The sequence below is a fragment of the Zalophus californianus genome, chromosome 7 (assembly GCF_009762305.2).
Source record: "Zalophus californianus isolate mZalCal1 chromosome 7, mZalCal1.pri.v2, whole genome shotgun sequence".
In the NCBI taxonomy this organism is placed as follows: domain Eukaryota; kingdom Metazoa; phylum Chordata; class Mammalia; order Carnivora; family Otariidae; genus Zalophus; species Zalophus californianus.
Window position 1 is genome coordinate 144,597,518 of NC_045601.1, and position 16,860 is coordinate 144,614,377.

At 50.6% G+C, this 16,860-nt stretch overlaps 1 protein-coding gene and 2 non-coding genes across 3 annotated transcripts; 1 reads left to right on the top strand and 2 right to left on the bottom strand.

The window, feature by feature from the left end:
- TRNAS-GCU lies at positions 1 to 82 on the top strand. The gene has a single exon. It is a non-coding gene; the product is annotated as a tRNA-Ser (tRNA).
- Positions 83 to 3,154: 3,072 nt separating this feature from the next.
- On the bottom strand, positions 3,155 to 3,226 carry TRNAM-CAU. Its single transcript has one exon. It is a non-coding gene; the product is annotated as a tRNA-Met (tRNA).
- Positions 3,227 to 10,141: 6,915 nt separating this feature from the next.
- On the bottom strand, positions 10,142 to 14,742 carry POM121L2 (POM121 transmembrane nucleoporin like 2). Its single transcript, XM_027602142.2, has one exon. The coding sequence runs from the start codon at positions 14,631 to 14,633 to the stop codon at positions 11,532 to 11,534; it is 3,102 nt and encodes a 1,033-aa protein (XP_027457943.2). The 5' UTR covers positions 14,634 to 14,742; the 3' UTR covers positions 10,142 to 11,531.
- Between the last annotated feature and the right edge of the window lie 2,118 nt (positions 14,743 to 16,860).

The following is a 16,860-nucleotide window of genomic DNA, read 5'->3' on the forward strand; positions in this document are numbered from 1 at the left end:
GACGAGGTGGCCGAGTGGTTAAGGCGATGGACTGCTAATCCATTGTGCTCTGCACGCGTGGGTTCGAATCCCACCCTCGTCGGCCTCCGCGCGGGCGCTCGGCGGCGGAGGCGTACGTTTTGTGCGGCGCAGGCTGAGTCGCCCAGAGCACCGCGGCGCGCTGCGCACGGCTTTCCCGCTTCTCTTCCTGCACGTCCCTCTCCCGCCCGACAGGTGGCTTCGCTGGCCTCTCGGGGACCCCAGGGCTCTTGGGTGTCTGGGTGAAGGCAGCTGGCCGACGGCCTTGAGAGCCCTACACACGCGGCAGGTGGACGACCACCTGGGGGCTCGGGTAAGGCATCCCCGCGCGCACCGCCTCGCCCCAGTCACATCGCCGCTCAAACTGCACGGCCAAGAGCCAGGGCTGGGGTCGGACGCCGGCTGCCCGTCCTCCTAGGCACAGGCTCTCCTTGGGAACCTCCCGTCCTGGGTTGGCTTCAAAATGCCGACGATCGCCGTTAACACTGTAAACCATTCCCTCCCTCTCCCTCTCCCTCCCTCTCTGACTCAGTCTCCATCTCCATCTTTATCTTTCGCTATTTGTTTTCAGAACCGTGTAAGAGTATGTTCCGTGGCCTTTTGCTCTTAAGTATTTAAGTAGACATTTCCTAAAACTAAGGGTATTGTTTATATATAATGACAGTATATGTATCAGTTCAGTGTATTTCACAACGATATTGTTTTTAAAATCTCTCACCCGTATTTCAATGTTGTCTGTTGACCCAGTAATGCCCTTTATAGCATTCCCCTCCAGTACAGATTAGCTATTGTATCAGTTGACCATATCCTTTTTTTAAAATCGCTTTTTTTTTAAGATTTTATTTATTTATTTGAGAGAGAGAGAAACACAGCGAGAGCAGGAGCACAAGCAGGGGGAGCGGGAGAGGGAGAAGCAGGCTTCCCGCCGAGCAGGGAGCCCGACGCGGGGCTCGATCCCAGGACCCCGGGACCACGGCCTGAGCCGAAGGCAGCCCCCAAACCGTTTTTATTTAAATTCCAGGTAGTTAACATTGGCTGTCCATAGCCTTTTAGTTTCCTTTCATCTAAAACATCTTCACAGCCTCTTTTGGTATTTATGACATTGACGTTTTTTAAGAGTACAGTAACTGCTCACTTTGTGGTTTGTGTTGTTGTTGTTTTAATTAACACTTCTCGTTTGCACTTTGGGGCATTTTTTTCACTCATCGTTAGGCTCAGGTTATGCATCCCCAACCATAATACCATGTAAGTGGTATTAAGTCTTTCTCAGAGCATCTAAATTCAAGAGGCATGCAATGTTTACTGCCCCTCATTAATGGGGTTAATTCTGATCACACAGTCAAGGTCACACATGAGTATACTTTCCCCTTTTATGAGGAATAGGCAGATGGTGGGGAGACATCTTAAGACCATACAAATATCTTGCTCCAGTCAGGAAGAAAAGTTTTCCTCTGCCCTTCAAGCTCCTTCAAGAATCAAGTTCACATGAGAAAGACTAACAGGAGAAGATAAAGTTTAATCTTGTTCATAGAGGGAATACACACGGACATGAAGTTCCAAGGACAGCCTGGCAAAATGGGGTATCTACGTCATTCTGAACTAAGGAGAAGTGGGCAGGGGTCTGGGACTCAAAAGGAAGAAACGCAATCCGCAAGAAGATGAAAAAGAGCAAATATGAATGCAAAATGAAAAAGAGCAAATTTGGGACATAAATGTTTGCTGGGCCACTCAGAAACAACAGGACATAGAGCACCTTGCTAGATTCTTCCCTGCCTGCCAGACCCACTTCAGAGTACAATATAGTTCTCTGCTGTGACAGCTCTCCTCCTGGAGCAGGTTCTCTACCTAAATTCTTTTTAGCCAGTTGTAAGGGAGGTAAAGAGCTTCTCCTGAATCTGCTCAGTTTGGATGGCTTTTTAACTCAAAATAATCTTCATGCCGAAGTGGCCCATCTTGGGGCAGCCTGCCCGTGGCCCATGAAAATTACCCCTCGGAGTTAGCATGTATTAATAACCAATCTTTACTAGGGTGGTTGCAAGATGATGGCATATCAGCTCCAGCATTCTCTGCACATTCTATTGTGAGTCAAATTGCACACCTGTAAATGTGAAGGATCAAAGCAGCACCCCCGCCCCCCTCCCTGCCCCTGGTCCTACAAACCCCATCACTTTATTTCCATTTTTCCATGTGATTTTTAAACATTTTTCTTATTTAAGGTGCTTGTTGTTATAGGAATTTGTATTTTCTTGTTATAATGTAGAAACTCATTCAAGAGTACTTTACTCACGAAACTCTCCTCAAAGACACATTTTTGCAAATATCTTGCTAAGACTTCCATGTTTTGTTTTGTTTTGTTTTGTTTTCTGAGTTTGTCCATGGGATCCTGATACACAAACTTTTCTTAATTGTAAGGCAACCCTTCCATTTTTCTCTACCATTTCACATTTAACTTCTTTGCTTCTGTTTTGCCCATAAAGTGCATACAAATGGTGTCTTCATGCTTATTGCAATATGTATTGCTTTAGACAGGATTCATAAAACATTCCCATTAACTTGATCTAACTGATAAATCATGCATAGGACTGAATAAAAAAAAATGGAAGGAGCAGGAAACCTGTGCCCAAGTAAAGTGCAATATAGTCATCAGGCAAAAATCCCCAATGAGGATGTTTTCCTTTCAAGTGTAAAGAAAATGTAAAACCATAACTAGAAACAAGTGTGTATTCCGAAAGACATAATGCCAATGCATTGGAAATTAAAGGTAAATTTGTCACCTCTTCCTGAGTAAGAAGGGAGAGAGATTTGTTTCTCTTTTGAAATGAGTGAGAAGGGCAGGTTTTGCAAAGAAAGAAAGAAAGAAAGAAAGAAAGAAAGAAAGAAAGAAAGAAAGAAAGAAAGAAAGAAAGAAAGAAAGAAAGAAAGAAAGAAAGAAAGAAAGAAAGAAAAAGGAAGGAAGGAAGGAAGGAAGGAAGGAAGGAAGAAAAGCAAAGCGGGGGGTGGGCAGAAATACTTAACCATTTGTAGAGATTAGGTGAGGTGTGGCAAGATGTCACAGGAGTGGTCAAAGGAAAAGCAGATTCCGCAACTTGCCCTTTCTGCCTGAGATCTGGGAGGGAGAAAAAAGAAGCAGGGACCCTAGCAGAGGATGGTTTCGATCCATCGACCTCTGGGTTATGGGCCCAGCACGCTTCCGCTGCGCCACTCTGCTAGCCACGCTGTAGAGGGGGTGTTGTTTTTCCTAACTATGAATATGATCAGGGATCTCATTTCCTTGTACAGGTAAATTGTGGTTAGTTTATAAAATAGAATCCTACTTAGCAATAAAAACAATACATTTCTACCAATTCTATTGTATATGTAACAGCACAATTAAATCTCAAAAACATCGCGCTGGGCAAAAAATGCCACACAAGGCGATATACAATATGATTCCACTTATATGAGTTCAGGAACAAGCAAAACAATCTGGTGATAGAAATCAGAATAGTGATTAGCTTGCAGGAGGCAGTATTGACTGGCAAGGCGGCATAAGGCAACTTTCTGGAGTAATGGGAATGTTTTCAATCTTGATGCGAACGGTGGTCACATGAGATACACGTATGTAAAGTTCGTTGCTCTGTCTGCACTTAGGATCCATGCATTTTACTGAATGTAAAATATACTTCAGTAAAGTACTGAGAAAAGAGGGGACCGCAGCAATGTAATAGCCAAAGAGAAGGGAGGGAGGGAGGGAGGAAAAGAAATGCCTTCCATGCACCCTTCGGGGAGCTCAGGCAAGAGTGGGCACGAGAGGGCTGCTTCCCAAAATCAGTTGTCGAACCATGAAGTGGTCCTTGGGAGCAGGAGAAAATTCACAGCGCTTGTTGAGAAAAGTGCCGAACCTTGGCAGGATTCCTCACCACCCCTCTTGCATGAAAGAATGACATACACAAAGAAAGGTGCTGACTCCAATAGACTTGAGAGTATTCTCCTCAACAAGTGAAAGAAAATTTACTCTCCAAGTATTACTTCCAGGAATTCATTTCCTTCATATCAATTCGAGGAGTGTATTAAGGGAGATCAGAACTGAAATATGGATATTCGTTTTCTGGAAAGCACAGAAATTCTTAGACGGGTAAGAATTATGTCCTTTCACCGAGTTAAATACTTTTCACGACTTACGTAAACAAACAACAGACTTAGGTTTTTTCCATGTTGTCCACCAGGTCACAGTTCCCTGGACGCTGGGAAATCTAGAAGCTTCGAGCAGTGGGTCTTGCATTCCTTTGAGAGAGAATGGTAGCTACAAATGCATGCTCAGAAACTCTGGGATGTTACTTCTCAAGGCCAGGGATTCTCTAAAACCTAGCTTAATGGTTTCTGTGAGGAAGTCACAAAGAGTAGAGCTAAGCAAGCAAAAAAAATACGTGTGGTCCTTTACAGTGCAGGCCTCTGGGGTGAGGAGAAAATACTGAAGAGAGAAGTGGCCAGTCCTGCTGTGGCCCCTCTACGGAGCCACACTGCCTTCTCGCACTCTCCTCACTAACCTAGCCCAATGTGACGTGGATAGAAAGCACACCCCTGCCACAGGAAAATGCTGTAATTGTATGAGGTGGCCAAGCGGAGCAGTCGGCTTCATCTCTGGCCACACCCATGAAGGCAGTATCACCTCGGTTAGAATTCCCTTCTTTCTCCTTCATATGAAACTTATTTGTATTTTTTAATCTTTTTAAATTAATTTTATTTTATTATGTTAGTCACCATACAGTAATCATTAGTTTTTGATGTAGTGTTCCATGATTCATTGTTTGCGTATAACACCCAGTGCTCCACGCAGAACCCGCCCTCTTTAATACCCATCACCAGGCTAACCCATCCCCCCACCCCCCTTCTTTTTTTTTTTTTTAAATAGCCTCCACACCCCACGTGGGACTCAAACTCATGACCCTGAGACCAAGATTTGCAGGCTCTACTGACTCAGCCAGCCAGGTGCTCCTAAACTTATTTGTATTTTTTATGGTACGGTCTGGACTGCTTTAAAATGAGCCCCCTAAGATGCAAAAAAATCTTGTCTTCTACATTCAACAGATACGTGTCTCAACTCCACTAGAGTAGTCTGCTTGAGCAGAAATCTCATTTAGATTGCAAAAGCGTAATAAAACATGAGAAATTACAACCACAATGGAAATTTAGATTTCTCAAGATTAGGATAGTGTCAGGATGTCCGGGTGGCTCAGTTGGTTAAGCACCGGGCTTCTTGATCTCAGCTCAGGTCTCCATCTTAGAGTCATGAGTTCAAGCCCCACGTTGGAGCCTCGTTAAAAAAGAAAAAAAAAAAAAAAAAGAAGAAGAAGAAGAAAGTATGTTTCATGTGCCACAGACTTGCATGGTTTAAGAAAAATTTTGAGCTTCTTTTTTTTTTTAAGATTTTATTTATTTGACAGAGAGAGGCACAGCAAGAGGGAACACAAACAGGGGGAGTGGGAGAGGGAGAAGCAGGCTTCCCACCGAGCAGGGAGCCCGATGTGGGGCTCGATCCCAGGACCCTGGGATCATGACCTGAGCCGAAGGCAGACGCCCAACAACTGAGGCACCAGGCGCCCCAAATTTTGAGCTTCTAAAGATGCATTGTTTGCCAAAGGCTACACTCCTATATTTGCTGTAGCAGGAAAATATGCATAAATATAATATTAAATAAAAAGTGATATATTAAAATATGTATATACAATAAATACTATGTAAAATAAAACCACATTTTACTTCAATAAATCCTCTTTGAGTGCCTTCTATTGAATGGACCATGCCCACCCTCCACCCCCCGCCTAGTGGTTGTTTGTCTTTGTTTTTCATTTTCCGTGACGTTGACGCTGTAAGCCTTGACACACAGGTGCTGTGGGTGGAGATGGACTGGCTGCACCAGCATGGCAAACGGACTCTCGCTATGATCTCCACAGTCCCTCCCTCTTGATGTCCATGCCCCTGTGTGATCAGTTCCCTTGAGCGTCTGGCAAGACCTGTGTTTTTTCCTCTAACAGAATATGGCAAGACAGCAGGAGGCAGGTGCTGATGTGTGCATGATGATGTGAGTCAGTTGCATGACATAGTAGCACCCACTTGTTTGCTGGGACCTGCCCTAATCCCACCCCCACCCGCATCTCTATCTCTCTCCCCACCTCCCCTTTCCTGGCTTTGAGGAAGCAAGGGGCCAGTGGTGGCCTATTCATGTTGGTGGCCCACAGGGCCAGCAACCAGGGCTTGCCCTTCACCGACAGACAGCAAGAAACTGATGTCCTCATCCTGTAGCAACGAAGAACAGAGTTCCGTCAACAACTTGAGCGTGCTTGAAAGTGCTTCCTTCTGCAGTCAACCTCAGACGAGGTCATCACCTCAGCTAACACCGTCATCGCCACTTAGTGAGATCCAAAGCGGAAGACCCAGCTGAGTCGCGTTCAAACTCTTGACCCACAGTAACTATGGGTTATGTGTCGTTTTAAGCTGCTAAGTTTGGGGTAATGTGTTATGCAGCAGTAAAAAAACAGTACAGCCGGGCTTCCTAGGACTATAGCACTCAGCACAGCCGGTCTAGAAACTAGGAATTTTGTCAGGGAAGGTAAAGTGCATCATAAACCACAAAACGCTCTTTGCAGATGTATTTTGAGGTGCCAGCAGGGCCTTTGCCTTTATAGTGAAATAACTAATGGGATCCATTGTGGTGCCCGGATCGAGGTGCCCAAACAGTCTGATTAGCAAAAGTGGAGGTTGCTCGTTGAGTCTGGAATTGGAGCCACGGGAGAAGAATTTCCGGGGAGAACTCATCCAGGCTGTCAGGGCATGGAAATGTGTCCCTGACCCCCAACAGAACATGTGTCACTAGGGGCTGATGCTGTTCCTCCCAGACTCGGATGCATCCTCCCCAGCACCGAGCTGCCCAGACCCTGGCAGAGCCTACCTCTAGCTTCTGATTTTGTGCTGTTTCTTTCTGGGCTTGGGTTGGTCTCTCACACTTGTGTCCACTTTTTATATTGTGAACATTTTAGAGTGTTATTACATTTTAAATTTTCAAATTTAAATGCATACATTTGGGGACACCTGGGCGGCTCAGTCGCTTAAGCGTCTGCCTTCTGCTCAAGTCATGATCCCAGGGTCCTGGGATCGAGTCCCGCATCTGGTTCTCTGCTCGGCGGGGAGCCTGCTTCTCCCTCTCCCACTCCCCCTGCTTGTGCTCTCTCTGTCAAATAAATAAATAAAATCTTAAAAAAAATAAATGCGTACATTTAGAAATTTCATTCACTAATTGCTAGTTAGATTAGAATCCTTCATAGAGAGGAACAGTACCTTTTTTCTGAATTTTATATTTACATTCCTTCCTAGTTTTCTTTTGAGTTCTTTGCTTTTTGCTTCTTGATGTGGTGATATATATGTGTGTGTGTATATATATATATCATATATATATATATATATATATCTCCCCTATTTGCTCGAAGTACTTCTCCCGGTTTCACAAAAGTCCTTAAGTTTTGGATGATTTTATTACAAAGTTTAATTTTAACATATATATATAAGTAATTTATTTTATTTTTGGTTGTAAGAAGGACTTTCTTGTCCCCAGGATATAAACATAATCTATATTTTCTTCTGAATTTTAAAATAATTTTATTTCCTACTCTTAGAGTCATTAATACATTTGGAATTCATTTTTGTTAATTGTATGAAATGAAACAGTATTATTGTTTTTGGAGAATTGAGCTCCTTAAAACAATACAGTTGAGAAGTTCACTAACTTCCTACTGATCAAAAACCACTAATTCAGCCCTCTTTTTCACCCTCTATACCCTCCCCCTAAGGCATACCATCTCTTTCCAAGATGGCCATATTCTAATGCACATTGACAAGGCTCAAATATTCCTCTAGCCCCCAGCAGACACTCTATTCCTTTCAGTTGCTCGAACTAAAAACCCTGCTCTATCCTGGGCTCATCTCTTCATCTCACACCTCACAACCAATTTAAGAGCAAAGCTCTGAAAATATGTACAAAATCTGACCATTTCTCCATTGTGACTGCTCTAGGCCACCATTATCTCTCATCTGGACTCTTCTAGAACCCTCTTCCCAGTCTGTGCACCCCCTCTCTTACTCTGCAGTCTCATCTCAGCCAGCAGAATAATAACACCTAAAAGTGGGTCGGGTCCTGTCATTGCTTTGCCCCAGAGCCTCCCCTGCTCCACATCGCATTCTGGAGCCTGGGACGAGTGCGCCCTGCCTGGGATCCCCTCCCCTCTTTCGCTGGTACGCCTCTGTCTGTCATTGAGTTCACATCTTTGCTCAGTTGTCAGCTTCTCATAAGACCTCAGATGAAACTCTGGCCCCATTTTAATCCACCCGCCCTGTTCGCTCTATATTTGCGTCATGCCATTTACCATCTCTTTCACCTAGTAGTTACTTTCTATTATGTTTATTGTTTATCACCACCCAGAATAAAAGCTCCACAAGAATAGGAATTTTGTCTGTTACTGATACATCCCAAATATTAGAAGAGTTCCTAATAACCAATATCAGTTGGCCAGTGTTTTTTGAGCGAATTATTGAGTAGCCTGAACATTTCCTTCACATCGTATAGTCATTTCACATTCTATGTGAAATTCCATGTATTCTGCCCAAAGTGTGTTCACTCTTCCAAGCCAGATGGCTAAGAATCCATCTTCTTCAGCAACCCCTTTCCTTCATTCTGACTCTCTCCTATGCCCACAACCATGCAATCTGTTGCCAATTCCTGCTCCTTAATTTCTGCTCTCCCTCTGCCTACTTAGCAGTCACTGTTAGTGACCTAGTTCAAACTCACATTTTTAACGTCTGCAGGTGTCTTCACACTCTCCCATGTCTCCAAGCCTCCAGTCTATCCCTCTGTGATTCCTCCCTCACGTGACAGCCAGAGCTCTCAAACCCACACTTTCTCTTCCCTACTTAATATCTTTCCGTGGCTCTCCGTTGTGTTTAGCACAGTGTCCATACTGCACCTGGTTTGTGAGCACGCCCACGATCTCTCCACGATCTGCCCACAATCTCTCCACGATCTGCCCATGATCTGCCTACGATCCGCCCCATGACCTGCCCCACGATCTGCCCACGATCTGCCCATGATCTGCCCCCACGATCTGCCCACAATCTGCCCCATGACCTGCCCCACGATCTGCCCCACGATCTGCCCACGATCTGCCCCACGATCTGCCCACGATCTGCCCCACGATCTGCCCCACGATCTGCCCATGATCTGCCCACGATCTGCCCCACGATCTGCCCACGATCTGCCCACGATCCGCCCCACGATCCACCCCATGACCTGCCCCATGATCTGCCCATGATCTGCCCCACGATCTGCCCCATGATCTGCCCCATGATCTGCCCATGATCTGCCCCATGACCTGCCCCACGATCTGCCCCATGATCTGCCCCACAATCTGTCCATTCTTCTCCCCAGCCATGCCTGGAAGTATCCCGGTATCTCCTTGGAAGTTAACCCAATAGACCTGTTCTGTCTTCCAGACCTATCTATGCACATGCTCTGCCTTCAGCCTGCAATGCCCCTTTCCACTTGGTGCTCTGAACACACTAAGACTGAATTCAAGTTCTGAGTCTTAAACAAGATGACCTGCTTTGCTTCCATTCCCCTGGCATTTGGCATTTGCGTTGGACTCATTGGCTTACTTACCAATCTCCCCATGCAATTAATTTTCCCGAAGAGGAATTGCCCTTTGCCTCTGAATGTCTGGTACAAAACACAATACAGGGTATAAGGTCATCACGAGAGAAATGTTAAATTATCATGTAAAGAGCAGTAGACAGAGTCTTATCTCTTCTCCTTGCCCCCCTCTGTAAGATGGCGATCTTGGGTCATGGGATGCCTTAAAAAGTTGAAACAGCATGGATATCTGGAGTCAGACATACCTGTAGTAGACCTCTAACTCTGGTGGCTTGCTACAGTGAGGGAGAGGTGACCACAGACTTTGGAGCTATGAAGCTTTAAATCCCAAATCTACCTTTACTAACGGGGTGGGCTTGGGCAAGTTTCTTAATGTCTTTCTGCAGAAAGACATCTCTCTTGATACGAGTTTAACAGTAATTCCTGTATCATATACTTATTTCAACAATTTATTTTTATTTTATCAACCAGTTTAAGATTGCTTATTTTTCCAATTGGACCTCTTCCAAGGTATCCATAAAACAGGAGGTAGATGTATTCAGGGAGTCATTCTTGCCTCTTTTTTTCCCACTAGGAAGTGCTAAGGAATATGTCACAGCTCACTCACAGACCTCCTATTGGTTACAGGGCAGAAGTCTGCTGATGTATCTGCTGTTTCTCCCTTTCTCCCGTGTTCTCAGGTCCAAGAGGCTTCCTGCCCTGCCTGTCCTCTCCGGGAGAGATGTGAACGTGGAGGTACAGATTAAAAGAAAAAATGAAATGTAACCTTTGGCTCCCTAACTGGACATTTCTGGCTCATCCTGTAGAGATCAGGACTATAATAGGGAGAAGAACCTGTCCTTCCCACTCGAGGCCCTCTTACTTCTTGAGAAGTCATCCCTTGAAGTCAAAACACTGTTGTGAGTTCAGGCATCAACACTTGCAGCCATTAAGTGGTGCTGCTGGCCCTATACCATCAGCCCGGTTCCAGAAACCTTCTCACAGGTGCTTCATCTCTCCGCATAACATCACTCCTACAAGCCATTCCTCCTCCAAACCCAGCTGAAAGTACAAAATGCACAGTAGGGTCGACAAAGTGATGAGAGCAAGTCTGCACAGACACACCGGGGAGTGGCAAGCAGAAGCCCGGTGGCTCGCTCCAAGCCTGGAGGGACACTGGCCAAGAGCTTCCCTTTTCTGGAATGAGGAGTGACAACTGGGGTCTGACAGACTGAGGATTGACCTACCCATCTGTGAGGGGCTAAATTGGTAGGGAAAAGGGAGGGGCCGGAGCACCACCTCTCCCGGGAAAAGATTAAAACAGGTCGGTGGGAGGAAGTGACAGCAAGCTCGGGACACGTGGGTGCCCTCAGGGCTCATCAGTCAAGGACAATTACCAAAGATTTCATCAAATGGTATCAGAAGCTCCTCCAAGCACTCACTGAGGAACAAAGCGGTGCGGAGTGAGGGTTCCTAGGCGACAAGAGAAGGGGAACTACTTCTTGGGGCCAAATAAAAGCAGACTAAGACTTAGAGAGAATCTGTTCCTCCCCCCAGAGATGCGAGAGAGTGGGCTGTACTGGCCTATTCCCAGGGGAAAAGCCAGAGGCAGGGCCCTGACTGCCCTGCACCTGACACAGAGAGGATCGTTCCAAAGGTTTGGTCCCACCCAGTTTCATTCTGCTGTTTCCACTGGATACCTCGGTCCTTCACCTTCTTCTAGATTGTAGATTGGGACCCACAGGGTGCATATGTAAAGCTCTAGCCTTAGATCTGGGGGATGTTTGCTTTCGAGAATTGTAAGACACCGAGGCTCTTCCCAATACTGAGGTCCAGATCAGAGGACAGGGGACGCAGGCTATTTCTTGTGGGCATGATGCCTTCGGGAATGCCCTTTCTCCCGATTCTTTGGGGTTTTTGATTTTGCACCAATGGAAAATGAAGAGGCTGATGTTCTGAAAAGTCCTCTCCCAGCACAACCCTGGGCAGGTGGAGAGGGCATCCCACAGCCGAGGCTGCTGCTTGTTAGTACTGGCCCAGGGACAGGGGTGCTCTGAGCAAAGGGGCCCATGCAGGGGCCCCCAAACATAGTTTTTCTTGCAGAAATGCTGGCCCTCCCCAAGACAAAAGGTGAGCTCTGGTTGGTCAGGCCTTGGGTGTTCTGGCTCCAGGCTTTTCCAAAGGGTGTGATGGTGCCCGTGGTCTGGCTTGGCACTGGCCCAATGCTGGATGCTCCAGAGTTGGAGCTCATGTCTGGGGCGGTGGCACTGGTCCCAGACTCCCCACAGTCCATAGGGGTCACTAATCCCCCAAAGGCAAAAGGTCGTGGGGCTGTGCTGCCAAACACTGAGCCACAAGCTCCATTCCCATGGGTCTGGGCCACAACCCCAAAACCAGTTGTACTAGCTTGACCAAAGGGGAACCCCGCTGGAGTGCTGCCAAAATTCGGCAAGATGACAGCAGGGAGGCGACAGGTGGAGGCTGAGGGTGTCAAACCCCCGAAGTGTGACTGCATGGTACTGCTGAAGGCTGGCTGAGCTGGAGTGGGGGTTGCGGTGGGGGGTGCCACGGCTGAGTTTCCAAAAATGAAAGGCCTACTGAAGCTTGGGCCAAGGGTTGTTTGGGGGGCCCCTTGCTTCTGCCCACCTGTAGCCCCCAATGCTGGCTGGAGAGTGGCTCCTGGGGAGAGCGGGAAGGGTGGCCTCAAGCCTGACCCCAAGGGAACTGCGAATGCTGAGGTCAGACCGGATATGCTGGATGATAATGAGGGCTGGGGTGTGGTGACCGGGGCTGAAGCTGACAGAGGACTGCCCACACCCCTGAAATTGGCAGTGCTTTTACTAGGGGATATCGGGACAGCACTGGAAAGAACCTGGCTAAAGATGGTGACCGTGTGTACGGTCGGAATGGTAGCACGCTGGTGTGGTGGGAAAATGAAGCTTGTGGCTGGGGCGAAGCTGGCCCTGAAGGTACAGGCAGCCCCAAGGACGAAGGTGTGGCAGGTCGACGGGATGGAGTAAGTGTTGTCCGTGGTACTGGCGACATTCACTACGCCAAAGTCCAAAGGTGGCATGAAAGAAGAGTCTTTGGATGTGCTGGCTGGGGTGGTGGGTACGACGACAGAGGTAGCTTTGACCAGGCCATGGAGGAGATGGGTAGAAGCGGGAGTAGCTAGAGGAGCGGTCGGCTTGAAAGAGAAAGGCGCTAACACGGGCATGGTTTTAAGTGGTCCTATGCCGCCGAAGATAGGCGTGAAGGTGGGAGTCAACATGCTTGGAGTTGAAGATGCTGTAGCGGTGACCGAAGTTCTGGAGTATAAGGAGCCTCCAATCTCACTCTTGGGTGGGAGCCCCAAAATGCGGTTTGACGTGGGGTCCGCAGAAGCTGCGACAGGAGGTACAGATGCAGGAAGATGGGGAGCTGGGCTGCCCATTCCAGACAGAGTACTCTGCACAGTGAGCCCGGCAGGGCTGAGGGCAGGCAGCCCCGGGGGCATGGTAGTCCTGTCAGCCTGAGAGCTTGAAGGGGGGCATGTGGTGTCGGTGGCCCGTGACGTGGGAGAAACAGGGGTCAGAAGGCTGAAAGCTGCCGTGGGCCTTGAGTCTGAAGAGGTGCCTGGAAGGCGCTCTGACTGTGAGCAGCTGAGGGAGGACAGCAGGCCACGCTCCTTCCCAGCAGAATGGGAATCTCCCTCTTCAGGAGATGGTGGGAGGCCCAGGGGAGACCCCTGCACTTTTGTTAAGCTTTCCAGCTGTGGATTTGTGCCCTGGGTTGGAGCTGGGCCTGCGGAAAGCAGGGTAAGAGACAGGGAAGGCTGAAGAGCAGCGCACGTCTCAGAGACAGAGTCTCTGGTGACCTCAGTTGTCTCCTCTCCGGCTCTGTCGCCACCCTGGAGTCCACCTTTCTCCCCTAAGGCCAGGTCCTCTTCAGGGTCTGCATCACCAAGCTGGGGAGGTGGGCTCAGTGACAACAGGTCCCCGGGACTAGAGAGTGGCGGTGGAATCTCCTGACTTTGCTGCCCAGAGCTGCCAGACGATGCTGGGGACTCGTCTGATTCCAGCGGGACTGGGGAGTGAGGCTGATGACCCTTTTCTTTCCTTTTTACTGGCCATTCTGGTGTCTGCAGGTACGCACTGGGAACGCTTCTCTTGCAGGGCTCAGAGAAAGCTCTAGAAGAGCTGTAAGAACTTGTGATGGCATTTCTTCTGGAGCCGAGCGGGCTACCTGTGTGTGTGCTGGCCGAGGAGCTCACGGAGGAGCAACTGGGCCTCTTATTCGAGCTGCGATCGGAGCTCCAGGACTCGAGGCTTCTCTTCAGAGGCCCAGGCCTGGGCACGAAAGAAGTGAGAACTCCGTTTTTCACCAGGGGCTTAAACGCGCATGGTCGGGTGTCGGGACTCCTTCTCTGGCTGTGCGAGCCGTCGGGAACCAGCGGTTCTTCAAACCTCACTCTCCCTTTCTTGCACTGTCTGAGGGCCCTCAGCACCGTCTCCTTTGCACACGGGTCTGGGGGCTTCTCAGAGGGCGAAGACCCTGCCGAGGCGATCACCTCTGCGGGGGAAGTGGAGGGAAGCGCTCTCCGCTCAGGAGGGGCTATCCTGACGGTCACCGGGCTCCCCACCGCCCGGGGGTGCCGAAGAGACCAAATAGTCCGCTTGAGGTAACTGTCCCACCAGTCTGAGGGAAGAGGCCCCACGATGGAATTCTGGGACCCCTCCATGGGAAAGCGCCTCCAAGCCCCATGGGCCGCCCACGCGGTGGGACTGGCCGGCTCCCAGTTTGGCTGCCTCCTCGCAGGTCTGCGGCGCAGGGCGGGGTGGGCGCGAGGGACGTGCGGGAGCCGGTGGAGCCGATGAAGGGGCTGAGCTGGCCGGCGGTTCGGCGGCCTCTCCGTCGAGTCCGTGCGCGTCTGCGCTGGGGACGGCGGCGGGGACCCCGGCTTGCCCAGGTAACTGCCCATGCGGAGCGAGGAGGCGGGTCGTTCCCGAGGTTTCTGACTACTGAGCCAGCCGGAGTCGGAGTGCGCGGTGTTCCGCTGACGGTTGGGATCCTGGCGCGAGGAAAGTGCGAGGGCCTCGGGGCGCTCGGCACCCTCCCTGGCCCGGCACCCACAGGTCGGCGCCCGGTGGGAACGGAGAGCGGCCCTGGCAGCCCCAGTAGCTTGCGGCGCGGTTCTGAGGCTTCGGCGGGGCGCTCGGGGCCGTGCGCTCTCAAGGGCGGCTGCGGCGCGCGCCGGGGAGGGGCCGGGAGGCTCTGCGCGCCGGGGAGGGGCGGCTGCGGCGCGCGCCGGGGAGGGGCCGGGAGGCGGCGCGCGCCGGGGAGGGGCGGCTGCGGCGCGCGCCGGGGAGGGGTCGGGAGGCGGCGCGCGCCGGGGAGGGGTCGGGAGGCGGCGCGCGCCGGGGAGGGGTCGGGAGGCGGCGCGCGCCGGGGAGGGGTCGGGAGGCGGCGCGCGCCGGGGAGGGGTCGGGAGGCGGCGCGCGCCGGGGAGGGGTCGGGAGGCGGCGCGCGCCGGGGAGGGGTCGGGAGGCGGCGCGCGGCCCCACTCGGCCTCAGCCCGCGCCCGCGCCCGCGCCCGCGCCCGCGCCCGCGCCCGCGCCCGCGCCCGCGCCCGCGCCCGCGCCCGCGCCCGCGCCCGCGCCCGCGCCCGCGCCCGCGCCCGCGCCCGCGCCCGCGCCGTCTGGGAGCTGCCGCCGAGTGGGAGCCGGGTCTCCAGGCTAAGGCTGCGGCGCCTCAGGGGTCCAGGCGCGCGGCCCCGCAGTCGGGGTAAGGCTGGCGGTCCGAGCCCCGCAGGGTGGGTGGGGGGCGGCGCTCGGGGTGCGCAGGACCGGAGAGCCGACAGGGGCCCCCCCGAGCAGCCAGCAGCCCTGGGCGCTGAATTCGGGGATGCGGCGGGCGTTTCCCACGCCTCTCCTTTCCTGCTGCCCTTACCTCTTCGTCGCCAGGTAGGACGGGCGGGAGGACGAGCCCCCGACGCCGCCACCTCCCGGACCCGTCCTGGGTCTCCGCCCCGCGTCCGAACCCCGGTCGCCCTTCAGTTGTGGGCGGGACGACAGGAGGGCCTTGGAGAGGGGCCCAGCGCGGAGTGGCTCGGGCGCAGCCGGCCGTGGCGCCGCGAGGCTAGGACGCTGCCTTCAGTCCCCGGGAGGAGCGGGTCGGGACGGAGACACTAGAGAAAGGTTGGAGGGAACACTCTGCTCCCGGGTGCGCCACAGTTTCCCTTCTCGAGTCCTTCGTGACTTTCTGTGGATGAATCAATCTCCTCCTGCAGTCTCCCCTGCCCGCGACTTCAGTGTCCTCGGGAAAGAAAAGTTCTCCCTGTTCCATTCAGTTAGAAAGTACAAGGTTCTGAATAGAAGACCCGAGAGGCAGCGATTTCTGGACAAAGGAAAGGATCGAAGTCTTGTGCTACCCGAGGCTGCTCTCGCCCCCGCTGTTGGGCGCCCCGAGGCCTGGGTCGTTCCAGCAAAGATAAGGCAGACCTTTATATATTGTTTGTCTCTGTCCATGATAGATAAGGCTTCTTCTTAACCTCCTACGGTTTTAAATTCTAGGCTTTACTTGTGTGAAAATGTAGCTATAGATTTTTAGATAGAGACGTGGTCAGAGAGGAAGGGAGAATATTGACCAAAGTAACCTAATGGTTATCTCTGGTGTGGTACTGGAGTGGGTTTGCATGGAATTCTTTTTGGTTTTCCTGCACTGTTTCATATTTTCTACAAGGTTCTATCTCATTAAAAAAAAAATCAAACTATTTCCATTTTTAAAAAGAAAGATTAAAAAGGAAAAAAAAAGTTGGTTGCAAGGAAGATGTATTTGAATTCAGTGTCTGGAGCCAGGAGTCAAGAAGGAGGCCAGCGGAAGAGTTCAGGAATCCAGGCAACGAGGCCTAAGTAGGGATGTGGACTTTGATCCTTGAGTACCACCTGGCTGGGGTGCTGGGAGAATGAGAGGGGAGAACGGAAGATTACTTTGAGCATCCTTTATGCATGATGGCTTGACAATAGTAGTCCTGAGTTAGAAGTCCCTGCCGGGTAAGGAGACACAGAGCATAAAAATCTTGGTGTTGGAAGAAAAAATTGATCAATTGGATTTCGTTAAAATTAGAAACGTCCACTCTGCCAAAGACATTGTTAAGAGAATGGAAAGACAAGCCACAGACTGAGAGAAAATATTTGCAAAACCTATCT